This window comes from Hesperophylax consimilis, chromosome 28, assembly GCF_061612785.1.
Source record: "Hesperophylax consimilis isolate HC1 chromosome 28, BYU_Hcon_1.0, whole genome shotgun sequence".
NCBI classification, from domain to species: Eukaryota; Metazoa; Arthropoda; class Insecta; order Trichoptera; family Limnephilidae; genus Hesperophylax; species Hesperophylax consimilis.
This window is the reverse complement of record NC_142863.1, coordinates 12,010,997-12,038,647: the sequence shown is the minus strand read 5'-3', so window position 1 is coordinate 12,038,647 and position 27,651 is coordinate 12,010,997. Positions and strand designations below refer to the sequence as shown.

Here is a 27,651-nt window from a genome sequence, read left to right as displayed (position 1 = left end):
TATTAGCAACATCATTCAATTTGGGAGGCGGGTATGGGTACCTCCGCCCCGGGAACCATTTATTGGTTAACCAACAGACATTTCATAGGTCATCCCAAGTGGTTCGCAACGTTTGTTGATTTAGCAGGGGTGCCGGGTTCATCGGGTGAGTTGTGCTCAGGATGCGTCTGCCCACCTGCTGCGTGGAGACCCTTTGACCTCTTCAACTGATCTCTCGACCCATTGCCTTGCGCCACAGTGGGAGGGTTATATTCATATGTCCGTCACTCTTGGACGTACTGATCCCTAGATTCCTTCCAAACCGTCATACCCTTTACCTTACCAGATTTTGTCAACACAGCAACCCAAAAGATAACATGGGTCCTGAGAGAAATTATTTTCCCTAGGGCCTCCTGTGTGGGTTTAGTGTTAAAAAAGATAGTTATATAATGGAAAATACATAATTGGGGAAAGTATGGTAAAAAATATACTTAGAACGGGTTGTTTCACAAAATTTAAACAATTCATCAAATTTCGAAGTTAAAATTCAAGTTCTGTGAAAATTCTGTTATTATTTAATTAAGGGCCAGTTGTATCTCAGAACTAAACTGAAACATGAATTGTCCAAATACTATTTTAAATTAATAAATTGTGAAACTGCACGAATTCATCAAATAAAACTTACTTATGCACGCCGGGATGTGAACCGAAAGCCTCAACCCTCGACTACGAAGGCCGTTAAGTGAAATTCTGAACGGTTGCTTTAAATAAGAAATTAAAACCTCTTCTGTTACTTGTATATTTTCAGAAAGATCATTTGAAAGCATACCCCTTTGAAACCACAACTAAATAATGGGTTTTCCAATAAGAGGTGTTATTTTGATATTCAATCGTAAAAGATCAATGGTTTCGTTGCTTGTGTGGCACGTAGCGCCGTCTCGTTGAAAGTAAACTTTTTCTAGATCAATACCATCCAATTCCGGCCACAAAAAATCATTAATCATCTCTCGATAGCGCAATCCATTCACCGTAACTGTTGCTCCAGCCTTATTTTCGAAAAAGTAAGGTCCAATGACTCCACCGGACCATAAACCGCACCAAACAGTCACACGTTGAGGAAAGAGAGGCTTTTCAACAATAACTCTTGGGTTTTCCGAGCCCCAGATGCGACAATTTTGCTTATTGACGAAGCAACCGAGGTGGAAATGGGCCTCATCACTCAAGATGATTTGCATTTGATTCACTCAAGTGAATTTTAATAATTTAAATGCGTTGTTGAAGCGTGTATCGTTTCATTTTTAATAATGGCGTAGTTTTTACTTGTCAAATGTCAAAAAATGACAGCTTCAAAAGTAACATCTACTGAAATAACGGGCTATTCACAATAGCACCTCATATTGGAAAACCCTGTATCAATAAAGCGTTCTCAAAGAAAACGTCAGAGATAACTATTTTGCGAGCTTCAAGGTCAAAAAAAATAATGGTGTTAATCGTTCGCAAAGTAAAACCAAATTCAGTCATGAAAACTTTTTGTATTTTATAAAACGGAAACCATTAATTTACAAATACGTGTACATAGGTTATCATATCTGTAGTTCTTAGTTTCAGCGCTGCTCGATGATACTGATGACGTCACACAAAGAAAAATGGCAAACCGACGATGCTGCCATCTGCGAGAAAATGTAGTTCACTATTTAAGCAAGATGGCGGCTATCTCGTCAGGTGTTTTCCCTCTCATTTCAGGGATATACATTGCAACGAAAAATACTCCGAACGCACACACACTCGAAAAGAAGAAGAAGACGGAGTAGTCACCGAAAGCCTGAAAACAAATCAAATAATTTTTATAAATACTGCAAAACGTATTTGTTCATCCGCTTCACATCCAGAGGTTCAACCAAGCGTCCCTTTTTTAATCTTAAATTCCACATTTTTTAAAGGATCGTAAATGGTTTTACAAAACATATACGATCGTACTTCTACACCGTTCGGTCTACTTGCACCCTTCCACTCACTTACATGAGGGTTGGTATCAGCATGCCATTGTGAACTGCTTTTATTGATTTGAAAAAAAAAAAAAAAAACATTAACTTTTTTTATCATAAACTTTACACAAAATGCCCCGAAGAAAATTATTTTCGCCATGGCCCATGATCTACGCTTTAAAGTTATATTAATTGACAGACGATTGTCTTAATATTTTTTCATCCTTGTCCTTTCTTAAATAATAAGATTTTATATAAGTCCCATTTGCTAAAATCTGAATGTCACCCTATCTGTCTTTATTATCTACTTTGCTTCTTCCTTTGAATAATGATTAATGATTAGTTATGCTTCAAATATTGTTACAATATACTGTCAAATTACCCATCTGGTAACACATCTAATACTCATTTTGAAATATTTTGTGTTTTTATGTAGAATTACTTTATGTTTGTGATACTCTTATGTTTGCTTCACTCAAATGTAAATTGTTAACCTCGATACAGGCTTAGTCCTAGTGAGTTTGATTTTTATGTGAAAAAAAGTGTTTTATGTATAGTGAGATGCAATAAATAAATAAATTAATATTTACTAACCTCTACAGCAATACCGAAGAACTGAAGCAATAGGAAAGAGTCAAACCACATGACGGTAGCTATCAACGTTCCTGCTACTCCTCTTGTCTGCAAAATAAAACATAAGAGGACTTCCTGATAAATAAGGGCGAACGTACAAAAAAAATTATACTATTATTATTATTTATATAAACGTTGTTTAAAACACGAAACAGCTCTGTAAGTTTAGTGGGGAAAGCACAATTAAAAAATGCGCATGTTAACCATATAATTAACGCCGAAATTAAAAATATTGGTTTATTTAAATAAATGTAAAATAAAGTAAGTGTAGATTGAGGTACTAGTACATATTAAATTATTTGGCGGGTTGGAAATAAACCGACATGGCTCAGTTGTTCAAAGCACCTGACCGGACTTCAGAAGGCACGGGTTCAATTCCCGTTGACAGCATTTATTTTTATTTGGGAGATATTTTCAATTTGTATTGATGTTTTCAGGCGATTAATTATTGCTTATAATTATTTGTTATCCTTTATGCTATACGCTATACATAAAACCTTTACTTATAAACATTATTTTATCATTAAAAATAATGATATTTGACTAATAAGTTTTTAGATTTTCACGGCCAAAAGCATTTTTGTTGTTTGTTTTTGGGGTGTTATGCCGGATCTACCGGATCTGCCCTGATGATGGACACTGCAACGATGTCCGAAACGTCGGCTAAAGAAGGAGTTAGCGCAACACGGCATAGCATACCAAAAACAAACAACAAAAAAGATATTTGACTAGTCAAAATATTTCACCAACAAATGTAGATATAATATGTTTCGACGCCATCTAGTGGGAAATTTAGCACTAACAAAGCCTTTCCTACAAAAAATAAAGTTAGTTGTTTACAGGTGAAAAAATTTAATCAGCAGTAATTGTTGATTGAGGTACTAGTACATATTGAATTCTTTGGCCGATAAAATTGACAAATTACAACAAGGGATTTAAGCAATAACTTTGTGCTCTGTTTTGTGCTGTAGTGAATTTGCTTATATATATATGTACTTTCGAAGTAGAAAGGTCAGAATTCTATGGGGAGTTTTATTATGAAATTACTCTCAAGTGGTGTTATTTTTAGATTGAAATTAGGTATGAGAGGGCTAATCTGTTGTTATTATATACCGATGACTTATTCATATAGAAGACAATGTTTTATAACACACTATAAACGTCCTAACAAGGAGTACCCGATAGACATACGTTATCAAGAGTAGCTACAGGTATTTGTGTGTGGTACCGACCTTATCAGAGAACAGTTCCATGATGATGATGTAAGTGACAGACCCAAGCCCAGCGAAGTGAAAGAACGCCGTGACACAGAGGACAATGATGGGAATCACGCCTAACCAAGAGTCGTATAGGTTGAGTCCTTGGGCCTGCAGTAGCTGCAACGTTCCAAGGATCAGCATTCCCGTGCTCAGCATTGAGCAGGAGATGCACAGACATCGCTAAAATTAAAATATTCAATGATATAACAGACGTTTAAGCGCTTCTCTTCTGTTTGGTGTTAACATTTACTAATTCAACAAAAAATTATGTTCCTTCATATTCTTGTACATCATCTCACAACAATCCCAAGGAAAACACCTAACATCATTATCAAAATAGATCAAATCAAATAGACCAACTAAATATATAAATAAATGTCTAACTACCTTTGGTCAAAAAACTCTGAATTATTTGTCGTTAAGTTTCAATATAACAAACTCATAACAAGAAACAAATCTTGGCTCAAGGAATTATTGGAAAAATTACTAGTATTTTTAAAACATCATCATAGAATTTAATGAAAAAATCTTGAAAAAACCCCACCCAAACCTTGTGAACCACAGAAGTCGTTGAAAACCCACCATCCATAACCTAGTTCCCATCAGCACAGAATCTCCTAGTGACAAGGACTAATAGATCTCTTTTATATTAATATTTCAAGTAATTATATAATTTATTTATTGAAAAGCGTTTAAAGATTTAACGTTCGTCAATATCACATTCAATTTAACATATTGTGTAGCTTTGTTTTGAACACACAAATAATAAAACCTCTTTGCCTATTTCTAAACAATTATTTGAGGATAAAAGTTGAACTAGCAAGGTATTCAAAAACAAAAAAACAAATACGATTTGTCACAAGCGAAAAGGATGTCGAGAGATACTTTCTTACCAGAGGTTACCATCTAGTATAGAAAAATTGTTTATAGTTTTGTAACATATAGTTTTGGAGGACGATTAACTTTAAAGTTGGCGAAAAGTCGTGAATTTTAAGATTAAAAACAATAACTTATCCTTAAGTAGAACCACGATCGCCTCTAAAGTGGTTTATTTTAATATTAAGGACAAGTTCGTATTCTTCAATGGAACCTAAATCGCCCCTCAGGTATTTTCCGCCCTTGGTATTATCCTTATTAATATCCTTTCCCCACAGTCTTAGCCTCACAAAGTTCCTAAAATGGGGATGCCATACTTATACTCCAATGCAGAATTATTTAGATAACTTTATCATATTAATATATAATTCGACCGGTCAGTGGTTGAGTGGGCATAGCGCTTGGGTCTCACCCGAGCGTCGCGTGTTCGATTCCTCGGCTGGCTAAGTCCTCCATCACAACACAAGCAACATTTTCGGCTTTCTGTGGTGGTAGTAGGAGATTTTCAAACATTGTTGGGTTATTCGTAACCCGGGAATGTTTGTCTTTCTTTTAAAAAAAAAAAAAATATATATATTTCAACAGTCAACAGCTAGCCACATTCATAAGCTATTATAATCTATATACTCTCCATGCAGCGTAGAACCGCGAGGAGTGGAGAAGCATTGTTCACCAAGGAAATTTGAGATGTGGTTACGTCCTCAGGCAATGAATCTAGAAGATCATATAAGTTACTTTTAAAGTCAGCTGACAAGGCAATATGTAATGGCAAGGAAAGAGTTGAACATGAAAAAAGACCTGATGCATAAATGACACTTACCTTTCTCGGTATCTTGTCACCAATGAACGTAGGCAACAGACTACCGCAAACCATGACACAACCAAACAGCATGCTTCCTGCGGTGGGTGATATTAACCCTCCCCAGCGACTCATGATCCCAGAAGCGTAAGAGAGGACTGCGAATACACCGCTGAAGGTCTGCACTGTGATTAAAATGAGAGCGAGGACAATGGCCTTCTTTGCCGCAGCATCTTTAACTAAAAATTAATACAGCAATTATTATTATAATGAATTCCAATTACCACTAATCAACTATCGTGTGATTTAGGGGGTTTTTCACTATCTCTGATTATGTTCTGACTAAGCACTAATCCGCGGATTAGTCATTTTTTCGTTTTCACTATATCTGAATAACGCTAACGCTCGGGTTAAAGTTAGATTTGACTAATCAGTGCTCGAACTTCACGTTAGGCGCTATTCCTCGAATCAAAGATGGCGTCAAAACATTCCGAGTTTAACAGCTGAGAAGTGAGTCGAATTTTGTAGAATGAATTTGAATGCTTGTATGATCCATCCTGAATTATTTGATTGTGTTCAAAATAAGAAACAATGTATTAATTCGACACGAATCTATCTAAAATGACCTGATAATCAACATAACATAACCAAAAAAATGCACACTTCGCGGTGTGCGGACTGTGACGCATGACAGCCGTGGCAGTAGATGGAGAAACTGCAAACATTTTGCGATGTTGCCAGACTATTTCGAGTGTTATCTATCCGGAAGTTCGAAACAATGGTGAAACGGTCGCCGTTGAATAACGAAGTTATTCTGAACTTTAAAGCCAGCCAACGGATAGCTATTCAGATATTTAGCCCGACACACAGTGGCCAATTTTGATGATTTGGCGCGACATCGTTCTCGGCGTTCGACCATTTGGCATCATTGATGTTTTTTAAGGTATTAATAAGAAATACCACTTATTTTTTGTTAATTCTTATTATTTGAAATGTTGATAATGATTTTAATGCTTTTATAAAAAGTAGCGTGTAACTTGGGAGCTAAGTTTGTATTTTATAGATTATAATTCTTTAAAAAAACAGATAATAAAAATACAGTGAACAATTTTGTACATTATGATTCTTTAGAAAACAAGATAATAACATTTTTAAATAATTATTTATAAAACAGATAATGAAAATACATGAAAACTAAATAATTTTATGGATTATAATTCTTTGAAAAAAAAGATAAATTATATATTGAAAACTAAATATTTATGACATAATTTAACATAAATACAAAATGTGATTTCCAGTAGTAACCCTATGTTTATAATTATTTGGGTAAACTGTTTAGGTGATTAACGTTAACTTACTATCATTTGATTAAGCAACATAATGACTCAATTTCCACCGCGTTGATAAATTCATGGCAAAGACATTAATTCTTTTTAGGAAAACTTCACGTACATCACATTCATAGAAAATTCTCACTTTTTCACAAACGTACTTATTTAATAGTGTAATCATTGCTTGAGATGGTCTTGCAATAGAGAACCCCTCCTCCCGGATGATGTCAAACAGTTCCCTTCGTGAGATAGCGCGGCTTTCTGAAAAGATAAATAAATCTAATTGAGGTTGATTGTCTTTGATATTTTTTCAATAATTTACATTTTTTTCCATTATATATTCGGTCAAAACTATTTTGATTATGACTTCTTAAACTGATGAAACAGTTAAAAAGTCTTGAAGGTTTACCGAATGAAATATAAACTGCATTAAAAATATGGCTTTATAATTTTGAGCAAGTATTTAAATATTAACAATAATATACATTGTAAATAACTTACGTTGAAAAACATTATCCATGGTTAAATTTTCACTTTGAATCAACGATAAACACATTAAGAACTTAACTCGGCACACCTTCAAATACAACTAAATAATAAGAGGGAAATTCCTTCTTTTATATCTGTTTTCTGCAACTAAATGCAAATATATAAATAAACCAACGTAATTACGTTCTGGATGTAAATAACAGCAATATTTTTAGTGGTTAATTACTTTCAATTTTATTTTTGATAGTACACAGAACAAAATATTACATTAAGTTGATCTTTCTTTCACATATAGGAGTTAAAGATTGGATTCTGAAATAAAATTGACGAAAATTAAGTACAATCATTTCTTAAAAATGCAATTACTGGAGTGGCTGGCTAAAGTTGGTGGTGATTTTTTTTGTCCGTATACAAAAAAGACACAGCAATAATATCCTACTAAAATTAGCGTGAAGACTCGTGAAGATTTTTATTCCTACTCCATTAAAGCCAAAAAATTGGAAAAAAAGGTAAACTTTGAACCAAGGCAACAGTTATAATTTATTAAAAAAAATTCATTTATTTAAATAAAGCACGTATCTTAAAGAATATCTCAAGTGATTTTAAAAAATATTTTTTTGGTATAATAAGTTCACAAACAACCTGATTTCGCACGCCTTCAAACTCGCCTAGATACAGCAGCATAGTTGCGCGCCCGAACATCTCAGTTCTGTGCGTAATTACCGAGTAAGTAAGCTTCGGATGTTATTTTCAATGGTTTTTTTAATGTCATTGATTAATTGAGAACACATTAGTAAAAAAAAAAATCATTTCGGGAACATGCCGATCTGGGGTCAATGTCGCGCCAGCGCTCAAATTTAAGCCACTGTGCGACATAGTGAAATACTCCCTTAGTCATTAAAACTATGTGTGTTACGTAATTCTTATTTTCAATCACACGAAGCTAATAGTACCCTTATTTATAATTATATATATATATATATATATATAATTATAAATATATATTGTCCTCTTCCCGTATTATGTTGATCCAGTAAGAAGTTGTTAGACTAAGTTGATCCACCTTTAACACCATATAACTTGGCTATTATGGAATACATCTGAATAAATTGACAACAGTGGTACAATAATTATCAATGTTGCCAGTTTGCCAGAAAAACCATTTGATATACTGTTAGTAAAATTTTCAAAATTTGTATGGAAATCGGATGCATAATTTATGTTGATCTACCCAAATTGGCTAACTTATGTTGATCTCATATATATTGATCTATTCCCGTAGTATGTTGATCTACCCAAATTGGCATACTTATGTTGATCTCATATATATTGATCTATTCCCGTTGTATGTTGATCCAGGTAAGAAGTTATTAGACAAAGTTGATCTGTGTCCCTATATATGGTTTTACTAAATGAACCAATCAAGGGGCAATCGGTGGACTGTTCATCACAAGGTTTTATGTGATTCCGTAATCTTTTGTGATATTGAACTCAAAGTATTAGTCTCTAGAGTCGAATATCGCATGAAATGACTGTGAAATGGTACCGTTTCAAATCAAAATGACGTGTGTTGCTTGAATTGTTTATAAGAAATGTATGCGTATTTAGATCGAAACGAAAATTTCGCAAAAACAAATCCATAAAAAAATCATAACTTAGCAGGGGTACACGGGTTCATAGGGTGAGGTTTGTCTAGGTCCTGGCGGCGGATGCGTTTTCCCATCTACTGCGTGGCGGGCCGGATCGAAATAAACTGGTTGAGGGATACCTTTCGACCATAAAAATCCAAAATGGCGGCAAAAGGAATAATGTTATGTAGGAAATTTTGAACCTGTATCTTTTACCATCTCTCCTGATTACGCTTCGTGACTTAGTAGGGGAGGCCGGGTTCTTGGTTATAATGGGTAATTAATGGATGATTGGACGCGGTTGGAGCTAACTAAAAACTGTCCAAAGAAGCGAAGCTAGCAGTCCACAATGTAGTGCTGGTACCTACCCTAATATATGGAAATGAGGCATGGAATTGGCAGAAGAAGGCTGAAAGTAGACAGAATACTGTAGAAATGAAATCCCTGAGGCATATGTGCAGTAAAATCATGTATGACGAAATGTGCGTATGCTGTGTCTATTCTACAGGTATTTTATAAGAGCCTGTTAAAAGAAGCTAGCAGCATTGATCCCCGGTGCACCGTGCACGTGCGTGATACTCGAGCGGAACACAGGTTCACAGTAAAGTTGATGTTATCTATGTATGAACGGGTCGTTTCTCCGACTCGTTTTACCGTAAGTCGGCTCGCATGTGGAACGAGCTATCAGCATCTGTTTTTCCTCGTCCATATAATTCGCGCCTCTTTAAGACCAGCATTAATAAATTCATTCCAACAGCCCCTACCTTAACCCGCCTCATAACGCTGCCCAACCGGTTGGCGACATAGTTTCTATGTATTTAACGTGTAAAGACAGGGGCGCTCTTGTGAGAGGTGTCACATAAAAAAATCATACCGCCGAATTTGAATATGGAGACTTACAAAAACTTCCGTCTGGAGCCAGTGAGACTATGGCATCCTCAAAGGAGACCTCAAAGGAGATGACGAGGAGGAAGGTGGGAGAGTACCTGGCTATTCAGATATAACCAAACACTAATTGTAAAATAGTGCAAATTAATTTTAATAAAATTTATTTGAACCCGCGACCTTCGGATTGCTAGTCGAGAGCCACCTCAAGTAGTTTGATATGTTTGGTGACTTAGCAGGAGTGCCTGGGTTTATGGGGTGAGGTTTGTTCGGTTCTTGGCGGCGGATGCGCTTGCCTACCAAATGCGTGGTGGGCCGGATCGATTAATCCTCTTTCAACGCATCGCCTTGCAACGCAGTAGGAGAGTTGGAATCTTATGTTTATCACTCGAACACACTGACCCCCAGAATACTACCCACCCATCCATACCTATTTCCTTCCCAGAACTCACTGACCTTCCTTTCTTTCAAAATACCCCCAACACAGCATTCACAAAGATGACATAGGCCTTGAGGGTTACGATTTTCCTTAGGGCCTCCTGTGTGGAGACGATGTAAAAAAATACAAAAAATAAACAACTATCTCGCTAAATCGTTGGCGGTGACTAATGGTAGGTGTATTGGTTATCCAATAAATGGCTCCCGGGGCGGCGGTACACATAATTGTAATAATTCTCGAGGGCTCTGATGTACAGACATTATGGCTCCTGTTGATTGACGAACATATACTAAAACATCGTTGGTTGGAATCGGTGCTTGAAATGACTTTAGCCATGTTTAGTAAAAAACAAATTGGAATAAATTTTTCAGCAATTTCAATTTAAAATTTGAAAAATTTAATTCTCACCAATCTAATCACCGCAATTTTAATAGGCACATATTATGGATATTACGCTTTGTTTCAACTTAATCATTACAAGAAACTTACGTCGGGAGAGATGGTAAAAGATACATTAAAATAAAATTTTATTCAATCAATGTCCAAAATTTCTCTTATAAAATGACTTAGACAAATCTCACCCCATGAACCCGGGCACCCCTGCTAAGTCACGAAACGTAGTAAATGATGCATTAAAGTTACATTTTTGTTTAATCAAGTTCAAAAGATTTTTTAAGCATGGATATGACGTTTTTGAAAGTTCCATTCCATATGTGACTGAAAAATGGGTGTGGCTTACAGCAAAATCTCGATGACACAAGTTGATCTGTAGGGATTTACATATGTATGCCAGCTTGGGTAATGGATCAACATATCCGGAGTGGATCAACAAATGCAAACGGATCAACATATACCTGGCGTACCGTCGCGCGAGATCAACATAGTACGAGAGGGGATAAATAAGCGAACACATATATATATATATATATATATATATATATATATATATATATATATATATTTATCTCATTTACTCCATATTCTATGAAAATGACTCTGTACTTAAAGAGGATAGACTGCCTCACGCGTATTTATATTGAAATGGAACTTTCAAAAACGTCATATCCATGCTTAAAAAATCTTTTGAACTTGATTAAACAAAAATGTAACTTTAATGCATCATTTACTACGTTTCGTGACTTAGCAGGGGTGCCCGGGTTCATGGGGTGAGATTTGTCTAAGTCATTTTATAAGAGAAATTTTGGACATTGATTGAATAAAATTTTATTTTAATGTATCTTTTACCATCTCTCCCGACGTAAGTTTCTTGTAATGATTAAGTTGAAACAAAGCGTAATATCCATAATATGTGCCTATTAAAATTGCGGTGATTAGATTGGTGAGAATTAAATTTTTCAAATTTTAAATTGAAATTGCTGAAAAATTTATTCCAATTTGTTTTTTACTAAACATGGCTAAAGTCATTTCAAGCACCGATTCCAACCAACGATGTTTTAGTATATGTTCGTCAATCAACAGGAGCCATAATGTCTGTACATCAGAGCCCTCGAGAATTATTACAATTATGTGTACCGCCGCCCCGGGAGCCATTTATTGGATAACCAATACACCTACCATTAGTCACCGCCAACGATTTAGCGAGATAGTTGTTTATTTTTTGTATTTTTTTACATCGTCTCCACACAGGAGGCCCTAAGGAAAATCGTAACCCTCAAGGCCTATGTCATCTTTGTGAATGCTGTGTTGGGGGTATTTTGAAAGAAAGGAAGGTCAGTGAGTTCTGGGAAGGAAATAGGTATGGATGGGTGGGTAGTATTCTGGGGGTCAGTGTGTTCGAGTGATAAACATAAGATTCCAACTCTCCTACTGCGTTGCAAGGCGATGCGTTGAAAGAGGATTAATCGATCCGGCCCACCACGCATTTGGTAGGCAAGCGCATCCGCCGCCAAGAACCGAACAAACCTCACCCCATAAACCCAGGCACTCCTGCTAAGTCACCAAACATATCAAACTACTTGAGGTGGCTCTCGACTAGCAATCCGAAGGTCGCGGGTTCAAATAAATTTTATTAAAATTAATTTGCACTATTTTACAATTAGTGTTTGGTTATATCTGAATAGCCAGGTACTCTCCCACCTTCCTCCTCGTCATCTCCTTTGAGGTCTCCTTTGAGGATGCCATAGTCTCACTGGCTCCAGACGGAAGTTTTTGTAAGTCTCCATATTCAAATTCGGCGGTATGATTTTTTTATGTGACACCTCTCACAAGAGCGCCCCTGTCTTTACACGTTAAATACATAGAAACTATGTCGCCAACCGGTTGGGCAGCGTTATGAGGCGGGTTAAGGTAGGGGCTGTTGGAATGAATTTATTAATGCTGGTCTTAAAGAGGCGCGAATTATATGGACGAGGAAAAACAGATGCTGATAGCTCGTTCCACATGCGAGCCGACTTACGGTAAAACGAGTCGGAGAAACGACCCGTTCATACATAGATAACATCAACTTTACTGTGAACCTGTGTTCCGCTCGAGTATCACGCACGTGCACGGTGCACCGGGGATCAATGCTGCTAGCTTCTTTTAACAGGCTCTTATAAAATACCTGTAGAATAGACACAGCATACGCACATTTCGTCATACATGATTTTACTGCACATATGCCTCAGGGATTTCATTTCTACAGTATTCTGTCTACTTTCAGCCTTCTTCTGCCAATTCCATGCCTCATTTCCATATATTAGGGTAGGTACCAGCACTACATTGTGGACTGCTAGCTTCGCTTCTTTGGACAGTTTTTAGTTAGCTCCAACCGCGTCCAATCATCCATTAATTACCCATTATAACCAAGAACCCGGCCTCCCCTACTAAGTCACGAAGCGTAATCAGGAGAGATGGTAAAAGATACAGGTTCAAAATTTCCTACATAACATTATTCCTTTTGCCGCCATTTTGGATTTTTATGGTCGAAAGGTATCCCTCAACCAGTTTATTTCGATCCGGCCCGCCACGCAGTAGATGGGAAAACGCATCCGCCGCCAGGACCTAGACAAACCTCACCCTATGAACCCGTGTACCCCTGCTAAGTTATGATTTTTTTATGGATTTGTTTTTGCGAAATTTTCGTTTCGATCTAAATACGCATACATTTCTTATAAACAATTCAAGCAACACACGTCATTTTGATTTGAAACGGTACCATTTCACAGTCATTTCATGCGATATTCGACTCTAGAGACTAATACTTTGAGTTCAATATCACAAAAGATTACGGAATCACATAAAACCTTGTGATGAACAGTCCACCGATTGCCCCTTGATTGGTTCATTTAGTAAAACCATATATAGGGACACAGATCAACTTTGTCTAATAACTTCTTACCTGGATCAACATACAACGGGAATAGATCAATATATATGAGATCAACATAAGTATGCCAATTTGGGTAGATCAACATACTACGGGAATAGATCAATATATATGAGATCAACATAAGTTAGCCAATTTGGGTAGATCAACATAAATTATGCATCCGATTTCCATACAAATTTTGAAAATTTTACTAACAGTATATCAAATGGTTTTTCTGGCAAACTGGCAACATTGATAATTATTGTACCACTGTTGTCAATTTATTCAGATGTATTCCATAATAGCCAAGTTATATGGTGTTAAAGGTGGATCAACTTAGTCTAACAACTTCTTACTGGATCAACATAATACGGGAAGAGGACAATATATATTTATAATTATATATATATATATATAATTATAAATAAGGGTACTATTAGCTTCGTGTGATTGAAAATAAGAATTACGTAACACACATAGTTTTAATGACTAAGGGAGTATTTCACTATGTCGCACAGTGGCTTAAATTTGAGCGCTGGCGCGACATTGACCCCAGATCGGCATGTTCCCGAAATGATTTTTTTTTTTACTAATGTGTTCTCAATTAATCAATGACATTAAAAAAACCAACATAAATTTTATTAAAATTAATTTGCACTATTTTACAATTAGTGTTTGGTTATTCAGCGCCCTTGAGGTGATTTTTCACGAAAACGGCGCTATATAAATTAGCCAAATATTATTAAATATTATATCTGAATAGCCAGGTACTCTCCCACCTTCCTCCTCGTCATCTCCTTTGAGGTCTCCTTTGAGGATGCCATAGTCTCACTGGCTCCAGACGGAAGTTTTTGTAAGTCTCCATATTCAAATTCGGCGGTATGATTTTTTTATGTGACACCTCTCACTAGAGCGCCCCTGTCTTTACACGTTAAATACATAGAAACTATGTCGCCAACCGGTTGGGCAGCGTTATGAGGCGGGTTAAGGTAGGGGCTGTAGGAATGAATTTATTAATGCGGGTCTTAAAGAGGCCCGGATTATATTGATAGCTCGTTCCACATGCGAGCCGACTTAAGTTGATGTTATCTATACATATATGAACGACCCGTTCATATATGTATAGATAACATCAACTTAACTGTGAACGTGTATTCCGCTCGGTCCGTCGAGTATCAAGCACGTGCACAGTGCACCGGGGATCAATGCTGCTAGCTCCTTTTAACAGGCTCTAATAAAATATCTGTAGAATAGACACAGCATACGCACATTTTGTCATACATGATTTTACCGTACATATGCCTCAGGGATCTCATTTCTACAGTATTCTGTCTACTTTCAGCCTTCTTCTGCCAATTCCATGCCTCATTTCCATATATTAGGGTAGGTACCAGCACTCCATTGTGGACTGCTAGCTTCGCTTCTTTGGACAGTTTTTTGTTAGCTCCAACCTCGTCCAATCATCCTTTAATTACCCATTATAACCAAGAACCCGGCCACCCCTACTAAGTCACGAAGCGTAATCAGGAGAGATGGTAATAGATGCAAGTTCAAAATTTCCCATATAACATTATGCCTTTTGCCGCCATTTTGGATTTTGATGGTCAAAAGGTATCCCTCAACCAGTCTCTTTCGATCCGGCCCGCCACGCAGTAGGTATTTTTTATGGATTTGATTTTTGCGAAAGTTTCGTTTCAATCTAAATACGCATACATTTCTTATAAACAATTCAAGCAACATATATTAGGGTAGGTACCAGCACTCCATTGTGGACTGCTAGCTTCGCTTCTTTGGACAGTTTTTAGTTAGCTCCAACCGCGTCCAATCATCCATTAATTACCCATTATAACCAAGAACCCGGCCTCCCCTACTAAGTCACGAAGCGTAATCAGGAGAGATGGCAAAAGATACAGGTTAAAAATTTTCTACATAACATTATTCCTTTTGCCGCCATTTTGGATTTTTATGGTCGAAAGGTATCCCTCAACCAGTTTATTTCGATCCGGCCCGCCACGCAGTAGATGGGAAAACGCATCCGCCGCCAGGACCTAGACAAACCTCACCCTATGAACCCGTGTACCCCTGCTAAGTTATGATTTTTTTATCGATTTGTTTTTGCGAAATTTTCGTTTCGATCTAAATACGCATACATTTCTTATAAACAATTCAAGCAACACACGTCATTTTGATTTGAAACGGTACCATTTCACAGTCATTTCATGCGATATTCGACTCTAGAGACTAATACTTTGAGTTCAATATCACAAAAGATTACGGAATCACATAAAACCTTGTGATGAACAGTCCACCGATTGCCCCTTGATTGGTTCATTTAGTAAAACCATATATAGGGACACAGATCAACTTTGTCTAATAACTTCTTACCTGTATCAACATACTACGGGAATAGATCAATATATATGAGATCAACATAAGTATGCCAATTTGGGTAGATCAACATAAATTATGCATCCGATTTCCATACAAATTTTGAAAATTTTACTAACAGTATATCAAATGGTTTTTCTGGCAAACTGGCAACATTGATAATTATTGTACCACTGTTGTCAATTCATTCAGATGTATTCCATAATAGCCAAGTTATATGGTGTTTAAGGTGGATCAACTTAGTCTAACAACTTCTTACTGGATCAACATAATACGGGAAGAGGACTATATATATAGTGTTCGCGCTTAGAAGCTGCAGACACGCATCTATTTAAGCTCCCAGATTTAAATTCTCCTGAAAGGGTAGTTCTTATACTAGTGTTCTTAAAGTGTGTCCTTATAAGTGAAATATGCCAAATTATGTGTTTTTTATGTTAAAATAATTGTATAGTGTAAATTCTGATAGATATGACATTTTCAAATATTGAATGTAAAAGTTTTATTCAAAAACTTTTTAGCAGACATAGTTTGTTGAATGGTGCAGTGCGAGTTCACAGATGCATGCCACATGTTTTCTGCTGGGACGGTGCGATGACCGATATAAGGGTACGTTGTATTTTTTGTGTGAACTTTCGAAATGGGTCGTAAGGGTCATAAATCATGATAAGATATACTTTGGACGAATTGTGTGCTTTACGACCCTTGCCAGTTAAAAACAATATTAATAGTGATAATGGCAGTGATAATGACAAAAACCATAGTAATAATGATAATAACAATAGTGTACTATTTCCCCGACGTAAGGGAAGAAAACGAGGGTGTAGAGCCGGGAGGAAAGTTAAGCTAGTTAAAATCTTGCGTTTAGCACAAACCAGGAATGCTCGTCCGCCTAAGTTTTTAACCGTTGCCGCCTGGAATGCGCGATCCATTGGAAACAAACACGATGATATTGTGGATCTGATACGTGACAAAGGTATTCACATTTTGGCGCTATCGGAGACTTGGCACGAAAATGCAGACTCACTTTCAATCAAAAACCTTCGATCAAGCGGGTTCTCGGTTTATGAAGCTGCAAGGCCCATTAAAGATGATACAACGAACATTAATTTTACAAATCATGGGGGAGTTGCAATTGTAGCGCAAAGTGGTATTCGTTTAGACAGTATAGGGATACGTCAGATTTATACTACTTTCGAGTTCGTCAGTTGCAAGGCTTCTGCCAATGGTGCATCCCTCGTCATAATCTCCATCTACCGTCCCGGGTCGTGCGCACCGACTGCAAATTTTTTTAATGAATTCAGGTCTCTCCTAGAATGCACCTCCAACTACAACTGTGATGTTATCATTTTAGGAGATGTAAATATTCACCTAGAAAAGAAAACTGAACTCATGTCCAAAAAATTCACCAAAATCCTGTGTGACTTCGGCTGCGAGCAGTGGGTAAACTCAGCTACTCATGATGCAGGAGGTACACTTGATGTAATCATTTCCCGAGTTGGGTCTCCCCCGAATAAAACTCACGTGACTGACATTGGACTATCGGATCATCGTCTCGTCACATCCGTGTTTGCCTTCGATCCTCCAAAATTGGAGTTTAAATCCGTTATCTCTAGAAATTGGAGAGAATTCGACTTTTGGAGGCATTTTGCAATGAACTGAAAATCTCACCGCTCTGTGATAAGGAAAAGTTTTGTAAATACCAGGTAGAAGAGTTAGTAATTCTTTATAATTCTACGCTACTGGCATTACTTGACAAAAATGCACCTTTCACAGAGAAGGTCTGCCGCATTCGAAATGGCTGCAAATGGTTCGAGGCTGAATGTCTCAAGAAGAAAAGGGAAATGCGAAAATTCGAGAGGTTGTACAGACGAAACCCGACTTTCAGCAATCGGCAACTTTGGATTGCGAAACAAAATGCTTACAAGGAAGAAGTAACGCAGAAAAAATCTAACTTTTGGTGTGAACAAATTGAAGCAGAAAAGGACCCTCGAAAACTGTGGCAAAATATAAAAACTTTATGTGGAGAGAGCAATATCAAGATTGATTCCTCTCTTGAAGCGGATAGTCTTGCGACATATTTTAGGAGTAAAGTCGAAAAAATTCGGGCTCTCGGTGGGGTAGGAATGCCTTCTGTCGCAGCAACAACTCCGCTCACTGGTAACTTCACTACTTTTGCAGCAGTAACTGAAGAAGATGTCGTACGTGCTGTGAAGTCTTGCCCAAACAAGCAATGCGCTCAAGACCCCATACCGACCTGGCTCTTAAAGAAATGTCTCCCGGATATAGCACCTGTAATTACCGAAATTATCCGGAAGTCTCTTGTAAATTCACTTGTACCGGGATCACTTAAAAAATCAATTATAACTCCAATACTAAAAAAACAAAATCTTAATACTGATAATACAGATAATTACAGGCCAATATCCAACCTACCATTCCTATCAAAACTGCTTGAGAAAATCGTTGCCAAACAATTAGTGGGGTACTTGAACTCCGCTGGTCTGTTTGCCAAAAATCAATCCGCTTATCGACGGTTTCATTCAACGGAAACTGTTCTTTTGCGGGTTGTTTCAGACTTGATCATCGGGATGGAAGCAGGTAAGTTGGGTTTGATATCTGTTCTTGACATGAGTGCGGCATTTGACACAGTAGATCATAGTATTTTACTAAATGTGCTTGAAACCGAATTTGGCGTTCGAGGTGATGCACTCCAATGGATGACATCGTACCTGTCTGGACGAGTAGCCTCAGTAACTTTCAATAAATGTACATCACCTGAAACTCCCATAGAATTTGGAGTTCCCCAGGGTTCTGTCCTAGGCCCCATTCTCTTCATTCTCTATACGAATCGTCTTGAACGACTAATTCACTCAGCTGGCTTTGAATCACAAGGCTACGCAGATGATCGTTTGATTTTCAAGTTTTGTTCTCCGGACGAAAAAGACGTCCTTAAAAACCAGGTGGTTAGCCTCATTAACACAATCTCAAGTTGGATGTCTGTCAATAAACTTAAACTAAATCCCACAAAGACAGAATTTATGTGGATAGCTTCCCCTGGAAGGCAAGCTCTCCTTGACTTCAGTCCAATCCGTATTCAGGATACGGATATAATCCCTTCTGCAGAAATAAAATTTCTAGGTTTCACTATGGACAATATTCTTTCTCTTGAATCGCAAATTTCAAAAGCTGTGAGTTCTGGTTTTTTCCATTTAAGGCAGATAAAATCAATCAGGAGATGCCTTCCCTCTGATGGAGCAAAGTCACTCATAAATTCGTTCGTCATCTCACGTATGGACTATTGCAATAGTGCATATGCCGGCCTACCTCAGAAACAAATCAATAGAATCCAGTCAGTTTTTAATGCTGCGGCAAGAATGACTTTTGGTGAATCTAAGTATTGCCGTATAACCCCACTTCTAAGGGATCGCCTTCACTGGCTTCGATGCCCTGAAAGAATAGAGTTTAAGATCTGCTTAATGACCTTCAAAGCATTGCAAGGAATGGCGCCAGCATATATATCGGAACTATGTATCCGACAAAACTTAAGCAATAGACAGCTTACTCTAAGGTCAGCAGATCTAGATATTAGTAATCGTCTAATCGAACTTTCTAGGTCAAATCGAGCTGTTTACTATGATCGTTCTTTTAGTGTAACAGGCCCTCTCATCTGGAATAGACTTCCCTCAGCTCTTACTAATCTCCAGAATTTGGCTGAATTTAAACGAGCTTTAAAAACAAAATTATTTAAAAAATCTTACCATTTATAAATTTTAACTTCTTTTCAATATTTTATAATAAGCCATATTCTAAAACTTCCGGTAATTGTTTGGTTTCGGTTGTCTCCTTATTGTACCTTTTTAGTGTCTGCTCAGAAAATTCTCATTTCTGAGCACAAACTGCCTCCTGTTTTATGTTATGTTTTAGTTTTAATATTCGTGTTTTGTCCTGTCCTACTGTTATTGTTATTCTAAGTTTTGTCATCACTTTGTATAAACAGTGTATTTAGTGTTATAATATTAGATCTGTATTGGGTAAGGCACACTGTAGGAATAATTTTAAGAACTATTAACACTGAATTACCATTTTTTTAAAGTTTTTTATACGAGTAGTTAAGCGCACTTGAAGTGAAATGACACTAAACTGCGCTATATAAATTCCATGTTATTATTATTATTATTATTGATCCACTACCCAAGCTGGCATACATATGTAAATCCCTACAGATCAACTTGTGTCATCGAGATTTTGCTGTAAGCCACGCCCATTTTTCGGTCGCATATACATTTTACACGATTCATGGTGCTGCCAGACGCAAAGCTCACATCAAAAGTTAATGTACAGCGCATCATCTTTTCTACCGACACACGACGCTATCAAATATTTCTTCCTATGGTAGGAGAGGGGGTCAGTTGAATTTGAGAGCGGCCGAGGAACATAATTTCATCTGTCAAAGTTACAACTTTACTTACTGACAGCTTGAGCACGTTTTCGAAATGGATGATACTTGTCGCCTATTGCTGGATCTGTTGGACAGCTCATCCTCAGATGATGATGCCGCCAACTATATAATTATAAATGCTATTTATAAACTGTTTAGATTTTAAACAATCTGCGCGTAAATAGCGCATTTTCACATAACCTGACATAACCTCTCCGTCGAATCAGGAAATTCGCAGTTCGCATGCCGATCGACGAAAGCGACATATAATAAATTATTGTAAAATAAGCTCACGTCGATTTCTAAAAATGTCGAAGGCAAAGGCGGCAAGGACCAACACCAGGGCAGGGAACGAGAAGAGAGCACGAGAGCTGACGAGAGCAAACCAGATTACCCAGTAAAACAATTGAAAACAATCAACAAACGAACAAACTAGAAGCTTCTCTATGTAGGTATCGGGCCGTCCAACTTTATCAAAAAACCGAATGATATTACCAAATAAACATACTGAGTTAAAAATATGATTAATTTTGAAAGGGCGAAAATTTGTTTACTTCAAATTCAAATATTGATTATATTTATATTTTAAATATATGTTAAGTATGTTTGCCAAATAAAGTTTTTTTATGTTTCTAAATTTACTAGCACACATGACGATATGAGCTAACATAATAAATAAGAAATGCATTATTAGGCTGCTTATGTCATGGCTGTCAAAGGGAACACGGAACTTAGTTGGTAGCTCCGCAATTAAAATGACCCCCTCTCCTTTTTACGGCGGAGAGGGGGACGCATAACTTTTCAAATATCGCGTCGGGAGCGGTTACGTAAAATAAATTCGGTTAGCGAAGTTCAGAACCACACTTATAGCGCGTTATCTTTTTACGTGTGTCGGGTCTGTATGGGATTGTATGGCGAGCGCTATTGTGCTTTATATTATCTGTTGATGTGAGCTTTGCGTGTGGCTGCACCATTATTTTGTTGATCTATATATTTCTGACAAACTTGACCGCTTGCATGTGTTGTAACTTGTAACCGCCAATTTCGCGCGCGTTGTGGTACTTTTTAGATTCCGTTAGAACATCCATATTCTATAAAATTGACTCTGTACTTAAAGAGGATAGACTGCCTCACGCGTATTTATATTGAAATGGAACTTTCAAAAACGTCAAATCCATGCTTAAAAAATCTTTTGAACTTGATTAAACAAAAATGTAACTTTAATGCATCATTTACTACGTTTCGTGACTTAGCAGGGGTGCCCGGGTTCATGGGGTGAGATTTGTCTAAGTCATTTTATAAGAGAAATTTTGAACATTGATTGAATAAAATTTTATTTTAATGTATCTTTTACCATCTCTCCCGACGTAAGTTTCTTGTAATGATTAAGTTGAAACAAAGCGTAATATCCATAATATGTGCCTATTAAAATTGCGTTGATTAGATTGGTGAGAATTTAATTTTTCAAATTTTAAATTGAAATTGCTGAAAAATTTATTCCAATTTGTTTTTTTACTAAACATGGCTAAAGTCATTTCAAGCACCGATTCCAACCAACGATGTTTTAGTATATGTTCGTAAATCAACAGGAGCCATAATGTCTGTACATCAGAGCCCTCGAGAATTATTACAATTATGTGTACCGCCGCCCCGGGAGCCAATATATTAGATAACCAATACACCTACCATTAGTCACCGCCAACGTTTTAGCGAGATAGTTGTTTATTTTTTGTATTTTTTTACATCGTCTCCACACAGGAGGCCCTAAGGAAAATCGTAACCCTCAAGGCCTATGTCATCTTTGTGAATGCTGTGTTGGGGGTATTTTGAAAGAAAGGAAGGTCAGTGAGTTCTGGGAAGGAAATAGGTATGGATGGGTGGGTAGTATTCTGGGGGTCAGTGTGTTCGAGTGATAAAAATAAGATTCCAACTCTCCTACTGCGTTGCAAGGCGATGCGTTGAAAGAGGATTAATCGATCCGGCCCACCACGCATTTGGTAGGCAAGCGCATCCGCCGCCAAGAACCGAACAAACCTCACCCCATAAACCCGGGCACTCCTGCTAAGTCACCAAACATATCAAACTACTTGAGGTGGCTCTCGACTAGCAATCCGTAGGTCGCGGGTTCAAATAAATTTTATTTAAATTAATTTGCACTATTTTACAATTAGTGTTTGGTTATATCTGAATAGCCAGGTACTCTCCCACCTTCCTCCTCGTCATCTCCTTTGAGGTCTCCTTTGAGGATGCCATAGTCTCACTGGCTCCAGACGGAAGTTTTTGTAAGTCTCCATATTCAAATTCGGCGGTATGATTTTTTTATGTGACACCTCTCACTAGAGCGCCCCTGTCTTTACACGTTAAATACATAGAAACTATGTCGCCAACCGGTTGGGCAGCGTTATGAGGCGGGTTAAGGTAGGGGCTGTAGGAATGAATTTATTAATGCGGGTCTTAAAGAGGCCCGGATTATATTGATAGCTCGTTCCACATGCGAGCCGACTTACGATAAAACGAGTCGGAGAAACGACCCGTTCATATATGTATAGATAACATCAACTTAACTGTGAACGTGTATTCCGCTCGGTCCGTCGAGTATCAAGCACGTGCACGGTGCACCGGGGATCAATGCTGCTAGCTCCTTTTAACAGGCTCTAATAAAATATCTGTAGAATAGACACAGCATACGCACATTTTGTCATACATGATTTTACCGTACATATGCCTCAGGGATCTCATTTCTACAGTATTCAGTCTACTTTCAGCCTTTTTCTGCCAGTTCCATGCCTCACTTCCGTATATTAGGGTAGGTACCAGCACTCCATTGTGGACTGCTAGCTTCGCTTCTTTGGACAGTTTTTTGTTAGCTCCAACCTCGTCCAATCATCCATTAATTACCCATTATAACCAAGAACCCGGCCACCCCTACTAAGTCACGAAGCGTAATCAGGAGAGATGGTAATAGATGCAAGTTCAAAATTTCCCATATAACATTATGCCTTTTGCCGCCATTTTGGATTTTGATGGTCAAAAGGTATCCCTCAACCAGTCTCTTTCGATCCGGCCCGCCACGCAGTAGGTATTTTTTATGGATTTGATTTTTGCGAAAGTTTCGTTTCAATCTAAATACGCATACATTTCTTATAAACAATTCAAGCAACATATATTAGGGTAGGTACCAGCACTCCATTGTGGACTGCTAGCTTCGCTTCTTTGGACAGTTTTTAGTTAGCTCCAACCGCGTCCAATCATCCATTAATTACCCATTATAACCAAGAACCCGGCCTCCCCTACTAAGTCACGAAGCGTAATCAGGAGAGATGGTAAAAGATACAGGTTCAAAATTTCCTACATAACATTATTCCTTTTGCCGCCATTTTGGATTTTTATGGTCGAAAGGTATCCCTCAACCAGTTTATTTCGATCCGGCCCGCCACGCAGTAGATGGGAAAACGCATCCGCCGCCAGGACCTAGACAAACCTCACCCTATGAACCCGTGTACCCCTGCTAAGTTATGATTTTTTTATGGATTTGTTTTTGCGAAATTTTCGTTTCGATCTAAATACGCATACATTTCTTATAAACAATTCAAGCAACACACGTCATTTTGATTTGAAACGGTACCATTTCACAGTCATTTCATGCGATATTCGACTCTAGAGACTAATACTTTGAGTTCAATATCACAAAAGATTACGGAATCACATAAAACCTTGTGATGAACAGTCCACCGATTGCCCCTTGATTGGTTCATTTAGTATAACCATATATAGGGACACAGATCAACTTTGTCTAATAACTTCTTACCTGTATCAACATACTACGGGAATAGATCAATATATATGAGATCAACATAAGTATGCCAATTTGGGTAGATCAACATAAATTATGCATCCGATTTCCATACAAATTTTGAAAATTTTACTAACAGTATATCAAATGGTTTTTCTGGCAAACTGGCAACATTGATAATTATTGTACCACTGTTGTCAATTCATTCAGATGTATTCCATAATAACCAAGTTATATGGTGTTTAAGGTGGATCAACTTAGTCTAACAACTTCTTACTGGATCAACATAATACGGGAAGAGGACTATATATATATATATTTTTTTTTTTTTTGTGTGTAATTCAGACAGTGTGTCCATTTACAATACACATGTAACATTAATAAAGTTATAAATAGTGGTTTTTGGCATTGACATGCCTCTTAAATTCTTCAAGGCTATTATTAAAAACATCGATAGGCGGAGGCGGAAATATGGAGGCGTTGTTTAACAGCGCCATACCTCGTGTCATGCTATGCCGAGCCAGTAAGTCCGTTCTGACACTTGGGATACATAGCAGATCATGGTGCCGTCCCTGGTTGTAGTTGTTCGGTACGAACAACTTATAGCATTCCAGAGGGTATGGGCTATCTATTAAATTATTAAGAATTTTGTACGCCGTTACTGCAAGGGCCCCACTTCTCCTCGAGTGGAGAATTTGGTAGCGCGTTTCGGCAAGCAAAAGCTGGGTTAAGCTTTGTTCTTACAGATATTTTCATTTACGTTAGATCAATCCAGCTATAATAACTCAGTTATTATACAAATAGACACAAACAATTACAAAATCATAAAATTATACAAAAAACTTATTCAAATGATAAAGAACTCAATAAAACTAGAGGCAGGAGACACAAGATACACAAGAGACCTAAGAGACACAAAGGGAGACTTTTATTCTTTCTCTTTATCACTTGATGAAGCAGTTGTGCTTACAGAACTCCATGAGGGTTGTGTTTTTAGCAGCTCCTGCTTGTTCCTTCTTTAGCCTGTTGAAGGCATTTTGGGCATGCGATCCATCCGGTCCAAGTAACCACTGTAGAGTGAGTAGTGCATCCTGAAAGTAGTTTTATCAACATCGATTTGTGGCCAAAGTAGAATATAACCAGATAAAATAAGGTACCTCGGTGAAGTGTGAGCAATCAATACACTTACTGTTCATTCCAGAATTAATATAACATTGTAAATATTTTAGACATAAGATAATTCCCACCATTTTTAATATTAACATTTTTACGACGAAATACTTATTTCCTACATCTGAAATGTTAAACAACCAAACAACCAAATAAACATCTAATCTATAGGAGAACTGTATACAGAATATATACAATAAAACAACGCACCCAAGTAACGCCGTAACGCCCAAGTAACGCCGTGTAACGACATTTATTTTAATACCAACGGTATAAAATATATTTAAAAGGATTTTTATAAAATTGCCATCCAATATAAGTTGAATCTTTAATTAAAAAACCAACCCATATATATTAGAGGAAATGACATAAACAAACGGTGCTTATTTAAAATGGATATTGGGAACAATAGTTTTGTTTGGAATAGGTAAAGTCGTCTTCTACAAGCAAAAGTGAGAAAGATAAATCAAACCTATAATCACCTCTTCATATCCCTTCAACATCAGATAGCAGGGAGACTCTGGCATGAACCACCAGGCTGGAAAGAAGAGGGCGCAGAGACAGATGTAGATGACCAACACGTAGGTGTAGGGCAACAAGGCTCCCAGGATATAGGAAAAGAGTAATCCTGTCGTAAAGCCTATGGCAAGCAAGCCTCCTGCAACAAAAAAAGATTTCACTCAAGAAGTGTCCACATCCATTCCTAGAAGGAACCCAGCAAATCATCAGAAAGGACACAAGGAAAACCAAAACAGAATTGAAGCTACTGCAAAATATGGATGTAGGCAAAGAGTAACCTAATTTACAAATAAATATACCACCCAAGTACAGAGTAGTTTGGTTTTGCAAAGAAAAAATAAACACATTGCTGTATTAAAATCATGGACAATACATGTAATATTGGTGAAATCTGGGTTTCCGACCTATATACGGATTATACAGGAAAAGTCAAAATAATAAGCGAAAGTTTTTACAAAAGGAAGCTTTTGTGTGGCTCAGTGTTGTGTTCGTACAAACAGGTCTCCAACTCGTCTTGGAAGGAGTTTATAAATAATTGGTTCTTTTAGATTAATCAGGGATTTATTATTATTATTATTTTTTTTGTGTTTTATTATATATTTTTTTTGTTGTAACAAAGAGATATAATGATATCCTCACTGGGATCTCCCGTGCTGAGGATTTCATTTACATATTATGTACAATTTAATTATAAGAAAATGAATATTACATCAAAGTTACATATATGAATTTAATTATGAACATATATCATGTGGTATAATTTTTTTTTTTTAAATAATTTTAAAATAAGTAAGATAGTGTTTTTTGGTATAGTTCAGTTGATTCTGTTTTAGTCTGTGTTTGATATCAGTAAATTATTATTAAATATTACTCCGCATAATATAATGGTGACTCGATAGTCGACCTAACTAGAAGCTGGCTAATTGGAATCTGAAACAGTAAGTTTCTCTGAGAGCCTTACCACTGGCCCTGGCGACTACTGGCCACTGGCTCCATCTTACGGACTTCCACGCAAGCTCTATGCACTACCATCTGTGCGTGCATCTATGAAGCTCTTACTTCCCAACACGCAGTAATCTCATTTTTGCGCCCAAGCCTACACCTTTGAATTTTTTTAAAAAGAAAGACAAACATTTATGGGTTACATTCACTGTAACTGTATTTTTACCTAATGAGGCTTTGACACGAGGTTCAGCAATCTCGTTGTTGTAGATGGTTGCGATGGTAAAAGAACCCGCACTTCCACCGCCCGCTACGAACCTGGCCAACAAGACCCATAACAGGTTTTCAGCTGCCAACATCATGCACCAACCGACCTTAAAAGTAAAAATATATTTTTTCAGTCAAATAAAAAACAAAATCGTCGATGATTATGTATTTTTTGGGAATCATTAATACTTTTTATTTTATTGCAGTAAAAAAACATAGCAATGTTTATAGAGAAAAACAATTCACATGTATTTAAAATATTGCATGGTCTATGATTTAAACCTCTCCTTGTAACGTCTTTTTTGTGATTTGATCATTGAGTAATTTACCGGGAAAGTGTGAAATTTAGGTAATGTACGAGTGTGTTTGAAGATGTGAGAAGCGGTGATCCATAGAAGTGAAGCAATATGTGTATTGGACGGTTGATTTAGTTGCTTCTTTTAAGTATAAATCCGAAAAATGTCGATGTTAGATTTCGTGCCAGAGTAGTAGATGCTCTCAGTATCACCCTAATGAAA

The 27,651-nt window shown here is 37.1% G+C and overlaps 1 protein-coding gene across 1 annotated transcript; it reads right to left on the bottom strand.

Annotated features, from left to right (window-relative positions):
• Positions 1-3,802: 3,802 nt before the first annotated feature.
• LOC149410179 (uncharacterized) lies at positions 3,803-27,225 on the bottom strand. The gene is made up of 5 exons (XM_089648962.1): positions 27,093-27,225; positions 25,888-26,063; positions 25,206-25,326; positions 5,553-5,770; positions 3,803-4,036 (listed from the first exon to the last, which is right to left on the bottom strand). Exons 1-5 carry the CDS (start codon positions 27,223-27,225, stop codon positions 3,803-3,805), a joined length of 882 nt encoding a protein of 293 aa, XP_089505088.1.
• Between the last annotated feature and the right edge of the window lie 426 nt (positions 27,226-27,651).

Excerpts from the sequence above, each read along its gene's own strand:
- LOC149410179 (XM_089648962.1), bottom strand. The coding sequence starts at position 27,225 with ATGTTGGCAGCTGAAAACCTGTTATGGGTCTTGTTGGCCAGGTTCGTA. Across the intron at positions 25,327-25,887 it reads TGTTGAAGGGATATGAAGAG|GATGCACTACTCACTCTACA; the intron begins GTGATTATAGGT and ends AACTACTTTCAG. Across the intron at positions 5,771-25,205 it reads CACAACCCTCATGGAGTTCT|TTAAAGATGCTGCGGCAAAG; the intron begins GTAAGCACAACT and ends ATTAATTTTTAG.